We start from the raw sequence: 27,778 nt of genomic DNA on the forward strand, positions 1-27,778 counted from the left end.
GCGCTGGGACCCCATGGACCTAGAGTTTCTACGCCAAAAGGTACAAAAAGGTATTCTTTGTTCATGTAAGTAAATAAAGATATTATTTAAAAAAAGTAGTTGACATACATCAGTGTATATAAACTTATTAGGTTCAAACAAGAATACATGTACAAAAATTACACTTCCAACCTTAAAATAAAACTACTTAACACTACTCCCATGCGAAAATTCATCCGCAACGCAGACTTCGTCAGGTGGCCACAAATCCAAATCAACAACATGCTTCGACAACAAACCAATGATGATATCCGCAACATGCAGTGTATTAATGTCAACGTCAAATAATGTAAACAATGTCTGAGATTTCCCGATTGCGATCCCTTAATCTAACAATATGGTATGTGCATGAAGGGTTATCACCAGAGCTAAAAGTTGGCGAATTTGTTAATTTTATTTTTTGTTTAATTCATCATTCCAACCTTCCCTAATCTACTCTGTCGAGAAGGAACATAGCGTTAAACCACCCTGTATACGGTGTGGTGCCGGGTTAAGATTTTCACCCTCCCCCTTTCCTCCCGTGGGTGTCGTAAACATCGACAGTGGGATATGGGTTCATAGTGTGGGCAATGGGTCCTGAAATCTGTCAATGTACTTTGGTTTTCTTTCAATCCCTGAAATGCCCATGGTGGCACTGAATTTTGAGCAGTTTCATGTGCTCTGCCTGTTCAGACCGTAGAGCAAGTTTCATAGTTTTCATACTAAGAAGTTTAATATTTGTCACGAGAGATGTCGCTGTACCAAGTGTAACAATTTGTACATCGCGCTATTGAAATGTTTATTGGGAATGTATATAAGGGTTTGGGATTTTTTATAATGTACCTATTGGTTTTAATTGTGACTTGTAATATTTATTATAGGTACAATCAATCCTTTCATTAGCGCCATATTTGAACTAGAGTTGTGCCTGCTCGTTCACTGAAAAGATCGCTCCCAACTAGTACGATCTCCGAAATGTACTAGTTTGTTCTTTTAGGACATTTAGGACAGTAGTACACCGAGAGAGCGAGAGATAAATTGTGCATATGGTGTACAGTAACGTTCGCTCGTACTAGCCGAGAGCTGATCAGCCGTTTTCGCGCGCTCTCGGTCGGTTTCGGTAGGATCACACGGATCGCTTTGCTGTCATTGTCACTCCTCGGCTTTTCGCTCCTTTCGCTCCTATTCTGTTGCGCGTGTGTGAGTGTACTAAATGTACTAAAGAGCAGAATCATTTGGGAGCAGTTCGGTCTAGTACAGTGCAGGGAATCGTGTCTTTTGTACTATTAGTACATGTCCTACACAAGCCTAATTTGAACTTTGAAGGAATTAGGAGTAGGTAAGTACTATCAGCTGCAAAATAGCATGGAGAAATTGTGAATGAATTCATTGATAAATTCACCATGCACTTTTGCAGCTGATAGTACATACACTGCTTACCGTTTCCGTCCCTTTCGCACTATCTGTAAGTGGGATAGGGACGGTCTGATGTTTTATCGTCTATCGCGCGACCATGCTATCGGTGCAGGTGTGAGTGATATCTAAGCAAGCGAAAGATTCCACTATTAAACCGCGAGCGTAGCGAGTGGTTCAAAAAGTGGAATCTTGAGCGTTGCGAGGGTTTCAAGGCACGTACTTAGGTTAAACAAACTTTGCCACCGAGTGAAACACAAAATTTTTCACCACACCAACGCCTCCAAAATACTGACTATAAAACATCAGATTAAATCAAATCCATCAATTTATTGCATATTTATGATTCAAAATCATCATTAAAAGGTAAAATCTACTAGCTAGCTTAAGACAACAAGTTAAAATTTGTATGAAATTACTTGACACTCTTGTGGATAAAATGCAATTTTGCTATCTGTTTTCGAATAGCAAAGAGAGCCATTTACCAGTTGGTGTGATGAAAAAGTACTACCTATCAAAGTTTAAGCGTATTAAAATTTCTTCGAAGTCCAAGCACGAGGTGTTTACATAGCCAAATGATAAGGAAGCGCGTGATATCAATCACTTAGTAACATTATTATGACATATAAGAGTAGGAATATCGGTCCTACATCCGATATCGGATCGGATAATGTGAAAATGTTCTACCATCGGACTCTTAGACGCACGGCCGGTTTCCATCTTTACTTGGTAGATATTCCGCGAATTCGCACGAAGCGCTTTGCTTCTTCTTTTCTCATGCGCACTGCCAAGAAGTGGAATTCCTTGCCGGTGGCTATATTTTCGAGCTCGTATAGCATTCATGATGTCTATTTAACTTAGTATTAGCTATTCCACTGTCACCTGCCTATCTAAGAGATATGCCCGGCTGTTGACATAATACCTAGGGTTCGGGAAAGAATAAAGAAACACCAGTATTTTATACAAAATTCTTTATTATGTACACCCTAAATAAAACCTAACTCAGTAACTTGGTAGAGCAAGATTTGGTTCGTTAAACTGTTATTTACATCAAGTTCAGTTCGATCATAAAACCTAGGAAAAACACAGATCCTATGTGTAAACACCATCCATAGATCAAACTAATTTTAAGATAAACCTAATATATAGATTAAACCACCACCAACCAAATTGTTGTAAACAAAAATTATTACTCAGTAAATGTGTGTCTCTAAATGCTATACCTAGAACTGAAACTAAAACGAACTGAAACTGGATCTGGCAAATGTTGCAATCATGAGATAGGCTTTCAAGTATTCATTTTATGGTTATTAACTTTTGAATAGAAAGGATTTAAATTAACATTTTAACTGTAAAAAGAAACAAACCAAATAAAAAACCAATAAAAACCAATAAAAACCAACACAATAGGTACCTGACTGTCGCTGAAGTCCCCGAAGAAACACTCCGTTCCCGGCTCCGGATTCATTAGTGAAGTATGAACATTCTCCTCCCCTACAATAGAAATAGAATAATAAGAACCACGTTTATAAGCTAAAGAATTTCCCTACTCCTTTTAAGATTGAACTATGGTAACACTTACCGGAAAATACTTCAGCAGACAAGCATTAAAATTATTAGGCATCGGCACAACCATCGAAACGCCTACGCATATCAGCAACAGCTGCAGTGCCGGTGCCGGTAGTCTGAGGACCTATTGTTCCTGTCCTCGATGTTGGAACTATGCATTGGAAATGCATAACACACCAAAATAAAACTTTTCCTTACTATGCATCTATAAACTTACAGAAGATGCATTTATGGATTCTATGCCAATAAACATTATTATTATCTTATAAAATTAATTTCTGTACATATTTAGTCAGAAAACGCCTTTCCTTCACGTCCAGAATTTTCCATCCCCCCATTCATTTGTTCTTTCTCTATCCAAATTCAAATTCCCCACCATAGAGGTAAGTAGCCAAAAAGTCCTGAATAAACTAGATGAACAAAACCTTTATGCTGAAACTATAAAAATAGACTGAAAGTATAGGAATGTAATTTTATTAATTTAACTAGAACATATTATTTATTTATTAGAAAAAATAAAATCATAAAAATACATACCACGTTAGTAACACAGATACTCACTAGGTGTCGCTACGTGACACCACACGCGGACATCGCATATAAGGTAACGGACCCAATCATGGACAGTTTAAGAAAAAATTTCGCCTGTTTTTGATATTTCACTCATAAATGTAAAAATTCTAGCGCTAAGCGTGTTAAATCTTGAATGTCCTATCCTTCTTTTACATTTCAAGCGTATTTCAGAATAGATACTCCTATTTGGTTTCTTCATAGTTAACAAATTAAAACTAGGTGTTTTTTCTCCAATTATGGACGGCAGTTCTCCAGTAATGGATCCCCCATTATGGACAGTGAAATAAGTTTAAAATTTTACTTTTAAAGCCAACTGATACTCAATGAGTCAATTTTATATGCCATAAATACAATTAGTTTGGGTTATTTTAACATAGGATTGTTTCTTGTAAATTTGGTTTTGTAAATTGTTCCTTGTCCATCATAGGAGGTACGCAGTTTTTCGGTTCCAGTAATGGACACTCGCAAAATAACGCCATTTCTTTATATCTTTGGAGCAACAAACTAATATGTTTTATACCTTATCTCATGCTTAATGCAGTTAAGTAAAACTCATTCAAGTTTACACCGAGTATTATTTTTTTATTATTTTATACATGAACTCAACTCTCTTAGCAACATTGCTAAGAATTCGTCTTGATATTTTTTTCTGTAAACTGGTGAATTTTATCTTACCGACCGAACTTAACCGAATTAAGGTCAGTTGGGGTAAGTGAACCTATGGGGTAAGAGAATCTATGTGTTATAAACAGAAAACTATGCTATGTAGCAAAGTGGTTCTCTGTCAGTAAAGCAGTACACATAGGCTAATTCCAATTATCTAACACAGATGAGGGTAGATCACATATGTGACAGTTGAGGGTACATCAAAAAAATCAGTTGGCTTCTTGATTGAACTCGAGCTAGCGGGAAGTTTTGCGTGCGGTGATAAAATTATAAATATAAGTGATCAGAGGCTGATGTTCAAGGTAAGTGCAATATAAAAGATTGTACTTCATTCGCGTAACCACATTTTATTAAATTTTCGTTATTATGTTATTATTATGATGTCTTAAAAAACATCATCTATAAAACACCGAGCTGGGAAAGAGAAACTAGTAACACCGGGAAAGTGAATCATATGTCCCTCTTTCCCGGTGTCAGGAGTTACAAACATTTACATTCTCATTAGGATTTAAGAAGTTAAAGAAAATATTTGACGCTTTGAGTTTGCCGAACGGAAGATATCATAATTAAGTTGCCGAATCCAGTTATCGGTCGCCGGGGTCATATCATATTTAAATTATCATTTAATAAATATAATATACAATGAAATACCGTTATTCAACATATTTTTTCTTCAGCAGTAACATTTTCTTCACATTATAATATAAGTACCTATCACTATAGAGGTATTCTGTGATGAAAAATGTTGTTAAAGAAAATAAAACTTTTGTTATTATAATAATTGTACCAATTATTTATTCGCCACTCTTTTCGTACATTCTCTTTTCCGCACTTGTACCGCAATGTACTATTATTGTATGAAATATAATTTTAAACCAACTGTTGTACACGTCTGGCTGCATGCGATATGTTTCTCTTGCCCCGTTTTCAGTAATGTCACGCTAGTTCCAAAACTAAACCCTACTCCAATATGTTAAATATTACTTTGGATTAACGTTACTGCGCTTAAAATAATTAGTCTGGAGATACTTCGTAGACGTTGAACTAGCTCGTAAAATAAAAACAGTTTCACTTACCCCAAAAACCGGGAAAGAGAAACTGTTCTGCGTAGTGCTACTTAGTTGATGATTTGAGCCTTATGCAGTGCATGCCGTTTATTAATAAAAATATACAGATAAGCTAAGTATTACAGCAATATTATCCAATTATCATCAAAATGAATGAACGTCTTAGAAGCGAATTAAATAATTTTATATTTTATTTTAAATAAAGTATGTTTCTCTTACCCCAACTGACCTTAATTGAAACTTCAAAATAAAACAGCTCTACAACTCTAGTTTATGGTACATAGCCGTCAGTTATCAGAAACAAATTTTAGATACTTATTTTTAAGGATTTGTGTAATTTTGTCCATAATGGCATCACCGTCCATTATGGGGTATTTTACCTTAGGTACCTTAAAAAAAAATCGCGACGTAAAATAACAATAGAAAGTGCGTTCCGTGAGAACGCGCGCCTGATTAGGCCGCGAACTCGCGGCCGCCGGCATCTACTTGTAGCAGCAGTGAGCCGCCCCTGACGAAACGTTCAGTGGGTAACGAAAATGCCTGAATCATATATCCAAGGAAAATATATCATGGTAATTTCTTGGGGTAATTTCTTAATACCTACAGGAAGCTATGGCGGATGTAAGTGTGTCAACGATATGACGCATATAGCGCTTTCTCACTCACACACCGGACTTGTGGATCATAGTATGATAATCGAGTAGCTATCAAGTTTGCCATAGTTTTCTAAGGATATGATGCGTATTTCTTGTATTATCATTTTCACGTATGAGATAGATCTCAGAAGTTGATGATTCCTGTTAAAGATAAAATAGAAATTATATGATATAATATATTTCTACGACACCCACGGGAAGAAAGGGGGTGGAGAAATTCTTAACCCGTCACCACACAGGCAATATATATAGGATATGGGTTAAATTGTGGCGTAGGCGAGAGGCTGGCAACCTGTCACTGCAATGTCACAGTTTCGTTTTCTTTCAACCCCTTATTTGCCAAGAGTGGCACTGAAGCTTTAGTGGTTTCATGTGTTCTGCCTACCCCTTTATGGGATACAGGCGTGATTGTACGTATGTATGTGTATGTAAAATATATTTAAAAATAGAATTTCTGAACGATTTAATTTTTTTCTAATAAGTATTCATAGACCAGAAATATATGACTATTGTCAGGAGGGCGCTGTTATTCTGATATATATGGGCTGACAGTTCAGTGAAGCAGTTAGTCGATTGAAGAAAATAGTATCTGTTCCATACAAAACAGATGAAATTCAACGCAACATGGCTGGCAACATGGCGGGTAGTCACATATTTCTGGTCAGGGATTCATTTGATTTGTTAAATTTTACTCTGTGGCTTCAATTCTTGAGTTTAAAATTCCTCGTTCCTTGAAGCCCTTGCAGGCTCTCGACGCTCAAGATTCCACTTTTCGAACCACTCGCTGTATTCGTGGTTCAAAGAATTGGCCCATTGTAAAACAAATTCCTTTTTAGGGTTCCGTAGTCAACTAGGAACCCTTATAGTTTCGCCATGTCTGTCTGTTCGTCAGTCCGTCCGTCCGTCCGTCCGCGGATAATCTCAGTGACTGTTACGGCCGTTAGGACTACAAAACTGAAATTTGCTACCAAATAGTACCAATATGTATATGAATCACGCCGACGAAGAGGTGAAATAAAAAGTGAAAAAAAAAATGTTTTGTTAGGGTACCCCCTAATACATGTAAAGTGGGGACTGATTTTTTTTTTCATTCTAACCCCAACGTGTGATATATTGTTGGATAGGTATTTAAAAATGAATCAGGGTTTACTTGTTTGTTATTTGATAATATTAATATTTTAGGAAATAATCGCTCCTAAAGAAAAAAAAAGTGTGTCCCCCCTCTCTAACTTTTGAGCCATATGTTTAATAAAATATGAAAAAAATCACAAAAGTAGAACTTTATAAAGACTTTCTAGGAAAATTGTTTTGAACTTGATAGGTTCAATAGTTTTTGATAAAAATACGTAAAACTACGGGACCCTACACTGGGCGTGGCTCGACACGCTCTTGGCCGTTTTTTTATATGCAATTAAATAATATTTAAATAATGCAATGACAGTACCATGCAACACATAATTGTTTTGAGCATGCTACAATAATTAACAACCATTTAGAGTAAGTAAAATATCATGTTACGATAAATAATGGCTTAACTGAAATATGAAATATTACAGTTATGTTGGTGATGAAATTATACACTGCTAGAGTGAGCTTAAGACAATGTTGTAAGTAACATAAATCCAAGTTTTACGATAATAAAGATCTAGAGTAAATGCTGTAAAACGGGGTGAGTAGAGGTAGCACAAATATTCAAATTTGGATACAACTTAATACTTAGCGAGCTTAAATCCAAAATAGGCCCTTGAAGCATTGTATACATACTCAATTTCAAATACGAAGGCCCGATAGAACTTCACTGCATGTTTATTTACTTGTTTATGATACAAATGGAAGTCTTCATTTATCTCTAGATAAGCTTACTTTTTGATCCTTAAACATATCGATATTTAAATTTGCACAATAAATAAAAAAGTGGGACGTATAATAAAATTTTCTTAATTTTTTTTAAGTTTATTTATTAAAAAAAAATGACTATATAATTCCTTTTTGCCAAACTGGAACCAGTTTGTTATCGAATACTTAGTGCACGTCTTAATTTAAATTACATGTCCGTCTTTGGATCACAGGTTAACATATAGTGTGCCAAATTTGTGTGCGATAATGTTTAAGCGGACTGTAAATTTTGGGTTTTTTAATTTTGATCGACACAAGGTTATGAACACGAAAAAACAGTTATGAGATTACTTCGAAAAAACACCTTGAAATTCAGAGGGAAGGCAACTAACCTGGGCTTGTAGGATGTAGAAGCTCCTGTGTCAGGCGGCGAGGTCCTCAGAGACCAGATCGTACTCACCAATACTCCAAGGTTACCTGCACGCCTGATATACCACAGCTCCAGTGTCTTCTTCTTCTGATCTCAAGGCACAGAATCTATTTCTAGCAACTTTTGACTAGTTTAAACACAGCTAATACGAAAATTAAATATTCGACGAAAGCGGGCTACAAAATGCAGCTTACCGCGCGGAGCTTTTTACGAGCAAGAGAGAATGACTTGACGCTAATTTTGAACCAGTGTTCTATTGGTGTTGCCATTACGAAATATATACATATATTTTTTTTTAATTCTGAACATTACCGCCCACCAAAAATACAGTAAGTTATTTTTTTTTTTTTTTTAAGTTTATAAGCTATATGGAAAGTAATTATATCTAAATTATTGCTAATTTTTGTCACACACTTGAGTTTTATTCAGACTCTACATGAGTGACGCACCACGGGGACGTTAGTTATCGTTAAGAGGTAAAGGGCACAGTTTTACAACTGGGCGTTTATACTGTCCAGAGGCTGTGCGAATGGTGGCGACGCGACAAATCCCGTCGTTCCCAGGATGCAATTGCACGATACGGCCTAAAGGCCAATTAAGTGGGCTGCATTGCTCATTAACAATGAGAACAAGAGTCCCAACTTTTAAGTCAGGGTGTTTGTTGAACCATTTTTGGCGTTGGTGCAAGGTGTGCAAGTATTCCAAGTGCCATTTGCGCCAAAAATCTTGGTGTATTTTTTGAAGTAGTTTCCACCTTTGAAGTGGACTAATCTTAACATCAGTGAAATTGCTTTCTGGTAATATCGTTAAAGGTTCGAGTGTGAGGAAATGACCAGGAGTTAGTACCGATAGGTCGTTAGGGTCTGAACTGACGGGCGATAAAGGCCGTGAGTTCAGCATAGACTCTAATTGGGTCAGGACAGAATAAAATTCTTCATAAGTCAAACGTTGTAAACCTATTACCCGTGACAGATGAGTTTTAACTGATTTGACCCCAGCTTCGGCCAAGCCCGAGAAATGTGGACTACCCGGCGGGTTGAAAACGAATTCAATTTGCTCCTTCTGGGAAGCATTCGCCATTAAATCTTTAAGTATATTGCTGGCGCCAATAAAATTTCGGCCTTGGTCCGATATAATTCTTGAGCAGCGGCCGCGACGCGAGATGAAGCGGCGCAGGGCTGCCAAGTAGGCTTCTGAAGTGAGCTCAGAAACGAGTTCAAAATGGACTGCCTTGGTGGCAGTGCAAACGAAGACACAAATATATGCTTTGTAGGATTTGCTGCCTCTTGCCCTACCCAACGAAATTGTGAAAGGCCCTGCATAATCCACTGCAGCAGAAGAAAATGGTTTCAACTGGCTAATACGAAATGACGGTAAGTCTCCCATGAGAGGAGGTGGGGCCACTTGTGGGCGCACGCGAAAGCATCTGATGCATGACGAAACGACAGAATGGATCGCCCGCTTAGGTGAGAGAATCCAGAAATCCTGAACAATAAGGTTGTGCAGGGTTTGTAACCCCGGATGGGAAAACCTACGATGATATTCTTCTATCACCAAAGCCGTCAGCCGATGTTCACGCGGCAACAGCATGGGGTGTTTCTTATCGTAGTCGAGCGTGTGATTATGGGTCAACCTTCCGCCCACCCTCAACAAATCCTCTTCATCGATAAACAGATTTAATTTCCGAAGAGGTTTGTGCAGGGAGTTAGTTAAACCCTTTTTGATGAGACGAATTTCGGTCGAAAAGACATGCTCCTGGACATGCCTTACGAGAAATCGTATCACCGAGTTGGTTTCACACGTCGACAGGGTCAGAACCGAGGCTTTCAACGAAGGGTTCATGAAATTATGAAGAAAACGAAAGCAATACGCCAAAATATTTACGATACGACGAAATGACGAATATTTCGAAAGGATTTGCTCGATAAAACTCGAGTTCATTGCGCTAAACAATGTTAAAACTTTTTCTTCCTCGAATGCCGCTCCGTCACTTTGCACGAGGGACTTTGGCCAATCCTTTTCAGGACAAGACAACCACGTAGGCCCCGCCCACCATGACTGGCACTGCAATAAGTCAGCGGGAAGCAACCCCCGAGATCCGTGATCCGCTGGATTATCACCACTCGATACATGGTGCCAGCAATCAGGAGCAATTTGCTCTTGAATCGCCGCGGTCCGATTTGCGACAAACGTTTTCCATCGCGACGGACATGACCGAATCCATGTCAAGGCCACGGTGGAATCAGACCAAGCATAAGTTTTGACGTCAAAATGGAAGTCCTTTAATGCATGACGAACTGACGTTACAAGATCAGCTAAAAGCACAGCAGCCAACAATTCCAAACGCGCAATGGACAACCGTTTAAGTGGGGAAATTTTACTTTTGGCGCAACAAAGACGAATGATAATGTCTTCGTCATCATTAACCATACGAAAAAACACTATTGCGCAATACCCTCGCTCCGAAGCATCACAAAAGCCATGAATCTGAATGTCATGGGACAAAACCATGCGACGAGGTATTGACAATGCGCTCAAACACGACAGTTGAGATTTTAACTTGAGCCACTGTTCAGCGATGGGTGCTGGAGCATCCGCATCCCAGTGGAGTCCGGAGGCCCACAACAACTGCATAAAATATTTTGCCAGGAAGACCACTGGCGAAAGGAACCCCAAGGGATCAAAGATCCTAGCGATCTCTGAAAGTATCGACCGTTTTGTGCAACGGCACTCAACGTTGGAGGTTTTAAACGAAAATGTGTCAGATTTAGGTTGCCATAACAAACCTAAAATCTTTAAGGAGACGTCGTGAACGTCTTCGAAATTACGAAAATGTTCCGAATATAAATCGGAATCTGACAAATTAGCAAGGAACCCTTGATCGTTGGAAGTCCATTTCCTTAAATGTAACCGAGCAGAAGTTAAGATTTCTATTAACTCATCACGAATAAGTATGGCATTTTCTACCGAATCTGCGCCTGATACGATGTCATCAACGTACGTGTCCCTGTTGAGAACGGCGGCACCCAGGGGAGCAGTATCGCTAAACTCCTGCGCCAGCTTCGAGATACACCACAATGCTTGGTAGGGTGCACAGGAGACGCCGTAAGTTACCGTAAGCAGGCGAAAGTCCTTAACAGGTTCAGAAGGAGACGGACGCCAAAGTATGCGTTGATAATCACAGTCTTGCTTATCCACCAAAAATTGGCGATACATTTGTTTAATGTCCCCAGTGAACACGACAGCATGCCAACGAAACCGAATTAATAAATCGAAAATATTCTTTTGTAATTTTGGCCCTGGCAGCAGAGTGTCATTAAGAGACTTTCCCTGACTATCCTTGGCGCTAGCATTAAAGACCGTCCTCAAAGGGGTAGAAACCGAATCGGGGCGTAAAATTCCATGATGAGGTATGTAATAAAAAGGACCTTCAGCCGACGAAGGAGCCTTGACCTCCTCCATGTGACCACACTCCAAATAGTCATTCATAAAACTGACATATGCTGTCCGAAATTCAGAGTTAATATCAAACTTCTTTTCTAAATTTAGAAGTCGCCTAAGTGCGATTTCACGAGAGTTGGAAAACCGGGGGCGATCCTGAAGGTTATTGAAAGTCAATGGGACCACCATTCTTCCTTCAGGATTCCGACAATATTTCGCACCCATAAGGTTTTCACACGACAAATCATCTTTGCTCAAAGTAACAGAGTTTGGGCTAACGACACTTTCTATTTCCCAAAACCTTTTGATACTATTGTCCAAAGACACCGACGAAACGAGAAGACACATCTTGGGATCACTCAAGAGGCCATCGCCACTACGACACGATAAATTGGTTTTAAATAAATCAGTACTAGGACTTACGACATTTTTAATTTCCCGAGTCTGATTATTATTTTCTCTTAAAGAGAGCGACGAAACATGATAACAATCCTTTTTGTTTTCAGGAGTTGTTCGAGAACGAGAACGATAACGAGAGGACTCAATATCTACGCCACAGTCACCCATGACTAACCAACCAAAGACAGTGTTGATCGCTGCGGGTTGACCTTCCTCACCCTTCACTAGTCCAGGTTGAAGGGCTGACACCAAAAGACCCACATTCATTAGAATGTCAACAGGCCCTGGGTTATAATACTGAGGATCAGCAAGATCAAGATCCTTCAGATGTGTCCATGCCGAAGAATCCAATTCACTATAAGGCATATTCGGACAAATTGTCGACAGAACGAAGGCTTCGAAAGAAAATTTGTTATTTCCCTTAGTGGGAAATATTTCACAAACTGTGGACCCCAGTGGTGCTGTTGATATATACTCGATACCGTTGATAGATCGGTGACACTTAGTTATTGGTAGCCCAAGTCTCTCTGCAAACGGCTTAGTTATAAAATTACAAGCCGAAGCGTTGTCGAAAAGAATCCGTACAGGCACCAGACGACCCATACCATCTTTAATGCGGGCGAGAGCAGTAGCAAAAACTACTGGTGTGTCATGAGTGTGCACGGACAATGCAGTCAACTGTGTAGTGGGTTTGGACTCTTGACCATCCTCAACCACCTTTTCCTTTCGAAATGAAGCAGGGAATTATGTCGAAAACTACATTTATTGCAGCGAACAGCTGATCTACAATGTCTCATACTATGAGAGGGCTTTAGGCATACAATACACAGCCTCTTCTCTTTCACTTTCGAAAATCTATCAATGGGAGATAAGTTTAAAAAACTGGGACATTTTTCCAACTCATGACCAGTGGAAGCACACACTGGGCAGTTTAGAATAGGCGCTGAGGGCACCATCAGTGAAGTTTTATTTTTAACTATATGAGTAACGGGTTTATTTGATTTATTATTTACCGCAGGTACTTTTATTTTACTATTGGAGTTTTCCAAGGCTTGACCTCTTTTTTCTATAAATGACTGTAAGTCTTCAAATTTGGGAATATCCACATTAGATTCCAACTGTAACTCGAAGGCCTCGCGTGTACTAACATCCAATTTGGACCACAAAAGATAAAACAGCATAAAATTCTTGTCAGGCAATTGAAATTTAGACAAAATGTCAAGATTTTCACAGAAAAGACGGCTTACTCTGTCAATATCATGCTTATTTTTCATCGACTCGCAATTTAATAATTTTTCATAATATACTATAGCAATTTGTCGCTTTTTATTGTAATACTTTACTAATGTTTGATATGCAACATCATAGTTGTCATCAGACAACGGAAATCCTTTTATCAAATCATAAGCATGACCCTGACAGCTGGTTACTAAATAATGCAGTTTTTCTACCTTAGGTATGTTCCGCCGATGAATCAGGGAGTCAAACAAATCACGAAATGCAACCCACGACTCAAGTTCTCCATCGAAGGCTTTTATCGAAATTTTGGGCAAATGAGCCAGGTTCAACGGGGTCGCGACCTCTACTGGTTTGATATCACTCAGTAACTGAGCGCGCAATCTAGCTTGGACAGCTTTCAATTTAGTCTCAAATTCTCTTGTTAACGCACACTCCGACTGCCTCTGTACAGCGCTTAAACTTGCTAATACTTTGATTTGAGCTTTATGAAACTGATTACTTAAATCAATCAAGTCTTGTTCAACATAACCAAGAAGATTGGAGGCTTCTATGTGTTCTAATCTAAACACAGCATAGTCACGCGCTACCCGCGAATTGTCAGCACATCCCGGTTCATCGTCACTCATTGTTGATGAATATAAAACTAGGCACTACACTACGAAAAGGTTTGAAAACTTCGAAAATACCAAGTTGTTTACGATAATATGACACAAGACAAGTCTAACGTCAATGTCACTGTCACTAATGTCTATGGTAAAGTTGCGTTCCGTTTCACACAATTTCCACAGACCTATACAATTTCACGTATCTGTGGAGTCACACACGAAAGAATTTATAATTTTATAAGCTTACCCTCTATTTTTGGTGGGAACACGAAACGAAATATTTTACACCAAATTAATGAAGAATAGCTTAAAACACGACAAAACTAAAGCTCCACAGGCTCTTTCCAAGCTCCGGGTCGTAGGACCAAATAATAAATGTGCGATAATGTTTAAGCGGACTGTAAATTTTGGGTTTTTTAATTTTGATCGACACAAGGTTATGAACACGAAAAAACAGTTATGAGATTACTTCGAAAAAACACCTTGAAATTCAGAGGGAAGGCAACTAACCTGGGCTTGTAGGATGTAGAAGCTCCTGTGTCAGGCGGCGAGGTCCTCAGAGACCAGATCGTACTCACCAATACTCCAAGGTTACCTGCACGCCTGATATACCACAGCTCCAGTGTCTTCTTCTTCTGATCTCAAGGCACAGAATCTATTTCTAGCAACTTTTGACTAGTTTAAACACAGCTAATACGAAAATTAAATATTCGACGAAAGCGGGCTACAAAATGCAGCTTACCGCGCGGAGCTTTTACGAGCAAGAGGGAATGACTTGACGCTAATTTTGAACCAGTGTTCTATTGGTGTTGCCATTACGAAATATATACATATATTTTTTTTTAATTCTGAACAGTGGCACTGAAACTCGATCAATTTAACGTCTGTGTGCGTGAGTTTCAAAAATGTAAAGAAAATTACATAAGTTTTTTTTTAAAGTGTCATTTTTGGCACAAGATTTTATCGCCGACTGTACCTTTCTTCAACAATCATCTACTACTCTCAGAGACGTTTTTAAAAACCCCTTACTCGATGGGGATACGACGTTTCATAACAGAGTTCTTATAACCACCTCTCTGCTCCATATCAAGTCAGCTCCACGATACTATAATATGATATTGCATTGTCACATGTCAGCTCAATCGGAAACCGGGAAGTGGGTCAAATTTAGCTTCAACATTTCTAAACCCAAACTAACATACAGTCAGCAGCAGAAGTGCCGTAGCGGGCAAGGTGTTTAAAATGAACTTGACACGATCTTATTTTTAAGACAATAAAGCGTGTTAGGATCATTGTGAAAGTACTTAACATACAAACAAGGCACTAACATAATAAAAGCTTGTAAAAACGTTACTTGTTTCAGAATGGATAAACCAAAACGCAAGTTTACGCCGATCCGAGCCCTAATAGCTTGCGGCCGGGCGTTCTGTCAGCAGACTTCTATGCATGGCTTCCTGCACATCGCTGCTCCTAACAGATGGTGGGGAGAAAGGTGAGTAGATCTTAACCACATTAAAAGACACGGCAATTTTCTATCTTAAGGAAACCATTAAACGGGGTGAATAGGGATAGCCGGGGTGTAAATCGTATAGAGTTCTAGAGTAACTAGCCAATATTGCCAGCAGATATCTCTGTGTGGTTTCTTGCAAATTGCTGCTCCGAACTGGTGGTGACGAGAAAGGTCAGGTTATCTTAATCGCATTTAAAAGAAATGGCTTGATTCTTTCTCTGAAATTGCATTAAACGGGGTGTTTAGGAGTGGCTGAGGTGAATAGAGACAAAACATGAAGTGTAATTTACTCAACTCTCACAAAACCTACTACTGTTAAAAGTACGTCAATCTCAGTGTACTTACATTTTGAAGAAGATCACCAGATACAGACATATATCCATAATCATGCTTGTGCTAATTTTACTAGTGGCTTTATTGCTGAAATTTTCACAGACTGCTATGGGCGTTCGCGACAGCTGTAGCGATCTTGGGAGCCGTGGAGATATCCCTCGGGCAGTGGCAGCGGTTCAACGAGAACCCCACAGTCGTAGCTCTGGAGAAGGACTTCAGATCCTGGCAGTTCTGCATGCCTGGTCTCACGCTTTGTGCCCAGGTATCATACCACCACATACCACGTTACGTGGCACTTCTTTCCTTTCTGCTTTGTTATAATGTTTTTGTCTTGCCTATGTCCACGAATAAATGTTTATTTTTTCTATTCTATTCTATGCCAGCCATTTTTCTGCATACTTATGCCTTTGTTCGAGTCAGCCACATAACTCCACCTGAGACAATTTCGGCCAGAAGTGACTCGAGTAGGTACTTACAATCTTGCAATAAGCGAACGGCTGCGAGACTTCAGGCCCCGTGGCTGAATGGCATTTCTTCGACGCGAAACGCCGCAGAAATGTAATCTGGCTTTGTCGCGCCAATACACAAGAGCGATAGAGATAGATAGTTACGAAAGATATATTATCGTGAGCGTTTGTGCTGGTTTGTGCATTCAGCTATGCACACAGGTACTGCTTTCGTCTCAAATTCCGACAATTCCGTTAACATTCTGACTCATACACATTAAATTTTTTTGACGTGAATTGTAAAGTTTCCAAGACTTCCGTTTGAATTACCTGTAGTTTTCGCCGGTGCTAATCTGTATTCCAGGTACTACTTTAAACAAAACGCATCTCACTTGAAACTCTTTATTCACAGAACCGAACAGACGAAAATAAGCTACCCTCAGTAATCAAGAAATACTGGGGCGTGGACGCCACAGACCCAAAATACTCCCGCTATGAGCAATTTGTACGTGACGTGGCTAACTCAAGTATGTTGCATTTGACGGATCTTCTGCAACATGAGGGTGAAGACTTGGAGGTGGATCTGTACCAACTTGCTGTTGATGTAAGTTATTATAACACTTTAATTTCTCGGTTTTATGTACACATTTTTTGTGACACACACGCGCGGGTCGAACGAGCCACGTTTCGGCCCATTTCTCGCAGCTCCAAGTTACAAATGTTACAATTTACAAATGATCGTCAATGTCTAATATGACAAGTTGGAAAGAGACCTCCAATTGTAACTTGTAGCTTTCAGTTTTGAGAAATGGGCCCCAGGTTGCACTAACCTTAAGGCTGCTTTCAAAAAAAACGTGAAAATAATGTAAAATTGATAGTTTTAGTCGGTGAAATACTACACTTTCCGTTATCCAATAGATTTATTTAATCCAAGTTCCAATTAGAGCATCTTATTATCTTGATTTTTATAAGACTGGATTTTTGAAAACTAACTCACTAAATTAATTATGAATTTTTCTCTAATGCACGTTTAGAAAAACGCACGTATAGAGCTGAATCAGTCGATCTTATTTGTAAAATTTGGACAATTTTGAATATTAAAACGGGTAAATTTATAATTCGTATATCCTGTACCACAATCATTTCAGACTAGATTTTTATTTTAATTTGAAAAAGAGTAAACTAGCCTAAGGCGAATTCAATTTTTTTCAGAAATGACCTAAAATTAAGTGACAATTTCTTTGAAAATCTACATCACATCGAAGTAAGTTTTGTACTAAATTAAGCGTTTACGTTGCCTTAGGATTATAAAGGTGATAATGTACAATTATTACCACTTTTATTTCATATTTTGTTCGCATTCTTTAATTTGATACCACACACGGTATGATCGGTGTGTCTTAACACGAAAAAAGGTATAAAAGTGATATTTTATTTATCGCACAATTGAAATCTTGACAAGTATGGCACTGTCAACCGGGGTGGCTTTAGGAAAATTGGGGGTTACTTTGATGGTATTTAAACGGCAATTAAATTAATATTATTCATTATTTACTGAAACCGTTCATGTAACTAGTTACATCAATAAATATTCTTGTAAATCTACCATAGAAAATCGCAAATTTACTTATAGTGTGACTTTTAAACTAAATTCAAAGTCGCCCCTGCGTTTAGAGTCGCCCCGGTTGACTGTATGGCGCCTTGTTTTCAGTCGGTACACTTGTATTGCTTCAAAAGGAAATACTTCTAGTTTATAGAAGACGTGGGCAAGATTAAACTTGGTAAATCAGTAGCTTTGCGTAGTTCGAGACTAGATAAGATGTACCCTAAATACCCTAATGAATTTAAGAGTGGAAAGTTACTGCCTTCGGTGAATCAATACTCCAGCACTCTTTCCATCTGAGCCACTCAGACCTCATATACAGGTGAATAAAGAAAGTTCGAGACCAACTCCCCCGCTAACCTTCATCATCATTGGCCTCAAAGTCTATAACAGACTATACTCACAGTGTCAAATTACGGTTTTTAAGTTACCGAAAATGTCCAACATACAAATCAATGGAATCTGTAGCATCGATTGAATGAGAAAATTAGTGAAAATTGAGACTTTTTTAGGTAAATATCCTCCATCCAAGACTGCAGCAGTTTCCATCTGGTGAGATTGTAGTCAAACGCTTCTAATAAAAAATGTGCCCTAAAACTTGTATATTTACATACATACATACATACATACGCCTGTTTCCCAGAGGGGTAGGCAGAGATCACGGATTTCCATTTACTACGATCCTGACAAACCACTTTCCCTTCATACACTTGTATATTTATTTACAGGTACTTCCGGATTACAGTATAAAGCCTACCTGGTCGATCCCAAATCTGCAGGTGCCCTGGTTTTACATCATGACTGAGGTTGGAGCCTGCTACGCTACCAACTCCTTGGCTATCCCTGATGACGCTATCGAGGCACTTGGGTAACCTTCACTCTTTAGGCACACCTCGGCCAATTACATACGAAAGAAAGACAGAGAGAGACACAGAGAGAGAGAGAGAGAGTTAGCGATTGTGATGTTGCTATTGTAATACCTACTCACTTTGCGAAAGCTTCTACTGACGACCAGTTAGTAACTTTAAAACTGTTATAGTCTTTGTCTATAACAGTTTTAAAGTTCAGTGGCCGATTTGTAGTCTGGCCACACTGGACCCTCTATGCCAAACAGTACAGATGTAGTTCATAAAGCATGTCTCTCGCTATAACTGGATCCTGGTTCATACCAAACCTGCAGGTACTCTGGTTCACCATAATGGCTGAGGTAGGCGCCTGCTACGCTACCAACTCCCTGGCTATCCCTGATGACGCTATCGAGGCACTTGGGTAAACGTCACTCTTTAGGCGACTTTTAGATGTACGGCATAGTCTCAAGCGAAAGAGATATTACTGTCACTTCACTTTTCAGGTTAATTCGTCTATAAAAAGTCCCACTGATGACCAAACGCTGTACACCAAAGCCTGTCAGAACTCACTACAACCACACCTCGGACACTGGCGATCAAATATATGAAAGAGACGCGTTGCTAGCACACAGTCTAAGCTCGTGTAGGTGATCGCGTACCATGCTTGTATGAGTAAAATTTGACAGGTCGACTGTTCGCGTTTTTTTACAGGCGGTAACTGTGAGGTAACCGAGAGGGGGTGGGCGGCACTTTCAGCGGGGAGTGGGAGTGACCATACTGTACGATAGTACTCTTTATTATACTGTGGCTAGATGTCACTACAAATAACCCACATTTAATTATGTATGGATAATACATAATCCATCCTTACTTATTCCAGTTATTCCTCTATGTTTGTACACAGAAAACCCACCGTGAACCAGACTAGTATGTTCCCGTTGACTTGCAAGTACTCTTCCCTCAACTGCTACGTCACTATTGAGGTGCCGGTGCCTATTTATGTAAGTTTATGTTTATTATTCCAATGTTTATCGATCCCGGCGTATCATGCTTCCAATTTTATCACTTGTCCACGAGGATAAGACAACTGTCACTCTCACACTGACATACTTGCCAAAGCGTGACGGATGCTTTATCCACGTGGATAAATGATAAAATTGGAATCATAATACGCCGGCTGTACACCATTGTACACGTTGGCCCATTGCAGTGGCCCATGATCAGTGATGGCGTAATCGGGGTTTCAGACAAAAGTCAAAGTGTACAATCAACCAATTGGAACCCTAGGCCACTCTACAACCATGTCAAAATGACAAGCAGTAAGAGATTTCTTACAATCTGACTTATAACGTCATTGTTCGTTCCGGTTCCGGTCAACGGTTCCAATTGGTTGACTGTACCATGCGCGCGCCAACATGGTGTATTATAATAATCACTCAATCTGTAATGGACCATCACTGAAACCCTTTACGCACTACATTTGTACTCCATGTTATCTAAATATACAGGGTGGCCCATTCAAATCGGTCAGTATGGGAAAGTCTGAAACTCTAAGACATACGAAGATTTGTTCTTAGGAACCATGTCACCGATTTTGATAAAAAGAAAAACTGCATTCATACAATTAAAAAAAAAAGTGTACCCAGCTGGGGAATCGAACCCGGTTGTTTTGAAAAAATAAACTTACACTATTTCTATTCAGATATCGCTTGTGTAGGTCTTAAGCAGTAAATATCTCTAAGAAACATAATGTCTAAAATGAATAAAATGCATTTTTTTCACATACTTTAATTTATTATAGTAGGTGTTCAAAGTGACCACCGTCTTTTTCAATACAATATTCAACACGTCTAGGTAACGATCTTACTATTGCATTTTGTATCTTCATGTGGTGAATCTGCGTTAAAGTTGACTCTATGGCTACTTTTAGGTCTTCAACGGTGTTATAGCTATTTTTGTACACTGTTGTAAAGATGAAGTGAACTTGCTGAATATTGTAACGGTGGTCACTTTGAACACCTACTATGATAAATTAAAGTATGTGAAAAAAATGCATTTTATTCATTTTAGACATTATGTTTCTTAGAGATATTTACTGCTTAAGACCTACACAAACGATATCTGAATAGAAATAGTGTAAGCAAGGACCATTTAATACTAGACTGATATAGCCCATACAAAAAAGCGTACCCCTGAAAAAAGCTTAGTTTTTGCTTTAAAACTAGATGGCGTTGTTTCGTAACCCGGGAGTGGAAAAAAACATATTTTCACACATATTTTTACTTGTTTTTATATTATACTATGAATAACTATCAAAAAACTTTATTTTAATATCAAAATATTGGCTCAAAACACAATTTTTACAAATTATATTTTTTGGTCGGCCTCGACTAGTTGTGATCGCTTCGCTGTCTAAGTTTGTTCGCATGTTGTCTAATTATTGCCAAATAAAATGACTAGATGACGTTGGTGGACTAGGAAAATGTCACATCCGTTTCGTTGTTCATTAATATAATATACTTAGTGATAATAAACCTATATGTTGAGCTCAAATACGTTCAACAAAACGCAATCATTGTGCCAACAGATGTTACATCTGACATCCATGTCACATCACAAATGTCATTGTATGATTTATTGAATATTCATAATATGGATATTAAATATTTTAGAATCGCAGTAGCAATGCGAGTAGAGATACAGAATTAATAACGGTATAAATTAATAATTATATGACCAATGACCTCATACATAAATTTACCAGTTTAGGTGACAGAAGGCGAATCCAATTTGTAAACATTAAATGTGCTAAGGAAAAGAATCTTTCCGATTTTCAACGGGACACGGCTGAAGGGGCGAGCTGGTTTCGACTGCGCCCATGCATCTCAATTGTCCAGAAAGTTCATTCGAAGATCATTTTGCTTATAATAATCTGAGTAATCACAGTGAACGGTTTGACAGTATTTCAGCTAACATGTAGAGAGACTTGCTAGCTTCGTCGGTCAGGCTTCGTCTTGGACACAACGCGGATAGTTCAGCGTTTCTTGTATGTCACTCCGAGCACCCTGACCATCGGCAGCGTAGGCCATGCACTGGCCGACTAGGTGTGGCACTTTGGATTACGTTTTTATAATAAATTAATGATAGTATGTATTGTTTTGGTAATATATTTTCTACTCGTATACTACTCGTTTGGTACTCGTATAAACCTAAACTCTGACATAATTAATAATTAATGAGACTAAATTTAATGCGTTTTCACATTATCCGATCCGATATCGGATGTAGGACTGATACCCCGTACATTACAGGCGCTATCTTGGATTTTTTCCAATGAAATCCTTCCGACATCCGATATCGGATCGGATAATGTGAAAACGGACTAAGACAATAGATACCTTGTTAGTGTTATATACCTATGCCTATGTATATCCCACCAAAAACATTCTGTAAAAAATAGCCGTCTCGATGGAGCTGCTTGTTTATCTCTAAAAAGTAATGAAATCTACATAAAGTTCCTTACTGCGATTTCTTTATTATTATAGTTAACGAGCCTTTGCCCGCGGCTTCGATCGCGTTAAATTCGAAAATCTCTCCACAAACTTCCATCCTCCATTATAAGGAAGTGGGGGGATATAAAAAGAGACAAAAAGTAGCCTATGTCACTTTCCATCCCTTCAACTATCTCCACTTAAAAAATCACGTCAATACGTCGCTCCGTTTTGCCGTGAAAGATGGACAAACAAACAGACAGACACTTTCCCATTTATACTTGACGTGACTTGGCCGTTGAAGTGTAGCGGTGCTGGCGACAGATTGGTGCAATGGTGTCATGGAGCACCTGGTTATAAACTTCTTTATATCCTTGTGTACAAAGAAGTTTATAAGTTTCATATTCGATGGTCCGAGCTTAAGGTTCGTAAAGCCATGAAGCCGAGCTGATAATCATTGACGCTAAACGCCGATCGAAACGCAGTCTGAAGTGGGCGATAGACGTACGATACGAGCAAGTATGCGTACTTATGGCTCGACGACCTTTTTCGATTATGTGTCACCGTAAGTGCGTTTTCACATTATCCGATCCGATATCGGATATCGGACCGATACCCATACATTACAGGCGCCATCTTGGATTGTTTCTATTGAAATCCTTCCGACATCCGATATCGGATCGGATAATGTGAAAACGGTCTAAGTACGCGTAAAAACCGCCGCGCATAGTAGTCGACCATCCAACGCGTACTTGCTCGTACGCCTATCACCCACTTGACGTCGCGCCAACACTTTATGGAAAAAGCGGGTTTTCGACAACTACCAATAAGATTTTAGACATTCAAAAATCTTCAATAATACTCGACTGTTTCGGTCGCACTTGTTCAAATATAGGATAGGATTGGTGTGAGCGAGACGGTCAGGAGATTGATTGTCAACATGATATCTATCATAAACACCGTTCGAAATGGCCTCATTAAAATCTAAATTTTAAATATATTGAAAGTAATATTACTAATCATTGACGTCACGCTGAAATGAAAGAGATAGAAAATTTGACAGTATGGTACTCTTTTGCATGATTGTCATAATTCAAAATAAGAACGATGGCTTGCGTTGTAAACAGGGACCGAAACATGACACGGGCCCCTAGCGTCATCTATGTGCTTTTCACTGTATCACTTGTAATGCCGTTGAACTACCGCGTGCGTACTTTAAAAAAAAAACGACATTTTTATTCAAATGACACTCTTAGTGACATCTAGCGACATAGATTTACGGCTGCCAACGGGGTACGGTGTTTAGTATGGACTCTGCTGGTCCTTTATAATCGTCCTTGGTGTAAGTTTATTTTTTCAAAACAACCGGGTTCGATTCCCCAGTATACCTATAATATACAAATATTTATATACATAGAAAACATCCATGACTCAGGAACAAATACCTGTACTCATCACACAAATAAATGCCCTTACCGGGATTCGAACCCGGGACCGCGGCTTAGCAGGCAGGGTCACTACACGCTAGGTCACGGTATATCTATAAGTACTTAATCTTTAGGATAAGTAACCTTATAACCTCTCCCTCTTAAATCTTTACCATTCTCTAGGATAAACTAATGATTTTGACCATTACAGTTCTACGTTCACTCCCCCTACGATATTCTCAACGTGCGCGCCACCCCCATAGAGGTCGCCCTCGGCAGGAGAAGTCGTCAGAATTCAGCGTCATTGAGAGCGGCTGTGGGAGAGGCGTGAGGGAACTCAGTCCCAGACGACGGAGCTGTTTGTACACTGACGAACCACAAGCTAGAGGCCGAAAGGTACCTATTTAAAGCTAGATGCCTAAAAGCGAAAATAGGATTTTTAATCTTATACATTGGCCGTATCATGGTCGTGTTTCTGTTGTCATATCATGCGTCACTTTGCGCTTCCATACTTGTTAGAACGTGACAGACATGGCTACAAAATGATGGACAACCGTCCATCTTATCCCTGCTGATCTGTTCTAGTAGATTAGTGACCCTGCTTCCTAAACCGATAGTCCTGGATTCGAATTCCAGTAGATATTTGTTCCTATCATGGAGGCCGGCCTCGGCAGAAGTCGTCAGAATTCAGCGTCATTGAGAGCGGCTGTGGGAGAGGCGTGAGGGAACTCAGTCCCAGACGACGAAGCTGTTTATACACGGACGAACCACAAGCTAGAGGCCGGAAGGTACCTATTTAAAGCTAGATGCCTAAAAGCGAAAATAGGATTTTTAATCTTATACATTGGCCGTATCATGGTCGTGTTTCTGTTGTCATATCATGCGTCACTTTCGCGCTTCCATACTTGTTAGAACGTGACAGACATGGCTACAAATGATGGACAACCGTCCATCTTATCCCTGCTGATCTGTTCTAGTAGATTAGTGACCCTGCTTCTTAAACCGATAGTCCTGGATTCGAATTCCAGTAGATATTTGTTCCTATCATGGAGGCCGGCCTCGGCAGAAGTCGTCAGAGTTCAGCGTCATTGAGAGCGGCTGTGGGAGAGGCGTGAGGGAACTCAGTTCGAGACGACGGAGCTGTTTGTACCGAAAGGCCGTAGAGGCTGAAGGTGTCAGAAACTATGCATAGTTGGAGGCCTATAAACGAAAATAGGAATGTATGTATTATGTCTTTATTATCCATACTAATATCATAGATTAAATATAACAAGATCATACCATCCCATACATTAAAATGCGACCGCCTAAGACCGCGCTTACACTCCACCACCACATAGATGGCGCCGTCGCGATTTAACTTACTCTCATATTTAAAGTCACACACAGGTCGAACGCGATTAATTAACATTATTTTTACCTTTTTTCCCAACGTATTAATCGCGTTCGACCTGTGTGTGACTTTAAATATGTGTACAAAGCGCGAGAACTTAAAAGTGTTAAAAGTTCATCGCACTCGCAATGTAAAAAATATGTAAATAGATGTAAAAAAGTTAAGTACGGTACAAGAAATTTAATTATTCTCTAAAGAGAACGATTTTTCTATAACTCACGCTCCGCCTGCGTGCAAAGCACATTTAAAGTGCGGGTGTGATGAAAAAATACTAGAATAATAATTTTCAAGGTAGATGTTTCATTAAGAAGTTTCGGCTCGTGATACGGTTTATATAAACAAAAAAAATCTCAAATGTAAATATACTATCAACTTTTAATAGAATGGCCCACTTTATGACGGGAACTATAATAATAGCGTAAAAATAATACAAAAAGTTATTCCGATACCGGGAATCGAACCCGAGCCTCCTGGGTGAGAGCCAGGTATCCTAGCCACTAGACCATATCGGATATGTCAATTCTGACGAAATTAAGATCCACTTCTGAATGATGTATTTATTTTATTTATAGGCCTCATGTTTTCTAACATGTCACAGTTTCATTTTCTTTCAACCCCTTACTTGCCAAGAGTGGCACTAAAGCTTTAGTAGTTTCATGTGCTCTGCCTACCCCTTTATGGGATACAGGCGTGATTGTATGTATGTATGTATGTATGTATGTTTTCTAATATTTATGGTTTAGTATTTATGGTAGATATTTGAAAGTAGGTACGTTGACCACATGTCTTGTACGAAAATAAGAATAAAAGCATAAAACCAATGTTTCGACCACGACCACGGAGAATATAATATTATTAGTCAGATGTATGACTGATATGAAATGAATATGTTACGTAATTTCATTTAATTTTTACCTACTTGGACATTTCAATCGGTTGATCCAAAAGTCCAAAGTCAAGTGTTTTTCACCACACCAACTGATAAAGGCTTACTTTGCTATTCGAAAACAGATAGCAAAATTGCATTTTATCCACAAGAGTCCAAAGTAATTTCATACAAATTTTAACTTGATATCTTGAGCTGGCTGGTAGAAATTACCTATAAATGATGATTTTAAATTATAAATATTGAACAAATTGTTAGATTTGAATTAGTTTGATGTTTTATAGTCAGTATTTTGTTCGTGTTGGTGTGGTGAAAAATTTTGTTTTTCACTCGGCGGCAAAGTTTGTTTAACCTTCGTGCGTTTTTGGAACACGCTTTCTTTTTGAAATCGCTACGCTCGCGGTTCAATATTGGAATCTTTCGCTTGCTCGGGCTTAAATATTAGCACGTGCGGTTAAACAACAACTTTGCCCCCTTGTAAAACAAATAACTATTGTTTTGTGAATGCTATAAGTGCGTTTTCATATTATCCGATCCGATTTCGAATGTCGGACTGATATCCCGTACATCACAGGCGCCATCTTGGATTTTTTCTATTGAAATCCTTCCGACATCCGATATCGGATCGGATAATGTGAAAACGGACTAAGACGTTAAATAATGATATTGATTTTTGTAACTTATTAATCTTGGGTTTACATAATTGTAGGTGTACAGTACCAACAGCTGCCGCCGTTCCTGCCGAAACCAAGAGGCCCTTCGCGACTGCAAATGTAAACCCTTCTTCAATCGCAACGAAGGTACTGTTTGAGTTTAAACGTATCTTACTTAATTTGTTGATAGATGTCGCTGTGTCAATTGAGACTAGAATGTTGCAGCATAACAAAATGTGAGATGTCTCATCTTTAAGGCCAATTTTATTAAGAGTTTCCAACGATTCATTTTGACTACACTGACTTTGTTTTGGAGTAATCGATACGCAGTTTAACTTAAAAGGACTTTAAATAATTATTTTGCGACATTTATTGTATGTTACAGCACGTTACATACTTTGTAAGAGGTAGGGCATAGCGAATTATATTCCGCTTTGTGTGGTAGGGCACAGCACAGCGGATATCATCTCGCTCGAATTTAGAGCAGAGCTCAACTGGAGAAGTACCTCCGCCTTACAGAAGACCACAGCCAAATAGCACTAGACCCTACTCATAGTGTTGTGCTCCTGTCGGTGAGTAAGGCTGCTAGAGCTCAACGAGTGGACTGTATGCTTGTTTGCCACCGACGTAGTATAATAAAACATACCGAAGGTGTCTGAAAGGAATACGAAGTTTTAATGTGTCGCTATCCTACAAAGAGGATCGAGTATTATAGAGAGTTACTGTCAAAATAAAATGTGTAATCAACGTGCCATCTCTCGAAACAGGCTTAAAACTTTTGAACCTCAGTTTTTTTCCACTTGATATGTTTTTTAAAACATATCAAGCTAAGTTCTATAATCAAAGGTGTATGAGCTCAGTCTGTATGGTTTTGGGGTACGTTTTTTTCTTGTCAGTTCTTTTATCTTTAAAAGGTTATCGGCTGAAGCTTTACGGCTAAATCACTTGTCAATAGATGGCGTTGCGTGTTCCCTCCGCGGCATGCGTTGCCTCGCAGAGCATTCAGCTCGCGAGGCAGAGCGCGCGAGTGCCGAGGCAGCGAGGGTGAAGGCTGCCAAAACTGCTGCGCGCGCACAGCCCGTTTCTAAAGGTAAGAGGCAAATTTGCTCTCTCGTATGAGATAGATGGCGTTGTGTTCCTTCGCGGCATGGATTGCTCACGCATACATAGATAAATCAATAAATATTATAGGACATTCTTACACAGATTGACTTGAGTCCCACGGTACGCTCAAGAAGGCTTGTGTTACGGGGCTTCAACGATATATTGCCTTCTC

General features: G+C 39.1%; 1 protein-coding gene and 1 non-coding gene across 2 annotated transcripts; one reads left to right on the forward strand and one right to left on the reverse strand.

Moving 5' to 3' along the window:
• On the forward strand, nucleotides 1-27,477 carry LOC125239897. The gene is made up of 9 exons (XM_048147662.1): nucleotides 1-50; nucleotides 15,276-15,404; nucleotides 15,858-16,017; nucleotides 16,614-16,805; nucleotides 18,533-18,672; nucleotides 19,557-19,653; nucleotides 23,782-23,966; nucleotides 26,559-26,649; nucleotides 27,458-27,477. Exons 2-7 carry the CDS (start codon nucleotides 15,277-15,279, stop codon nucleotides 23,899-23,901), a joined length of 837 nt encoding a protein of 278 aa, XP_048003619.1. The 5' UTR covers nucleotides 1-50; nucleotide 15,276; the 3' UTR covers nucleotides 23,902-23,966; nucleotides 26,559-26,649; nucleotides 27,458-27,477.
• On the reverse strand, nucleotides 25,404-25,475 carry Trnae-cuc. The gene has a single exon. It is a non-coding gene; the product is annotated as a tRNA-Glu (tRNA).
• Nucleotides 27,478-27,778: the final 301 nt, after the last annotated feature.

This window comes from Leguminivora glycinivorella, chromosome 26, assembly GCF_023078275.1.
Source record: "Leguminivora glycinivorella isolate SPB_JAAS2020 chromosome 26, LegGlyc_1.1, whole genome shotgun sequence".
Lineage (NCBI taxonomy): Eukaryota > Metazoa > Arthropoda > Insecta > Lepidoptera > Tortricidae > Leguminivora > Leguminivora glycinivorella.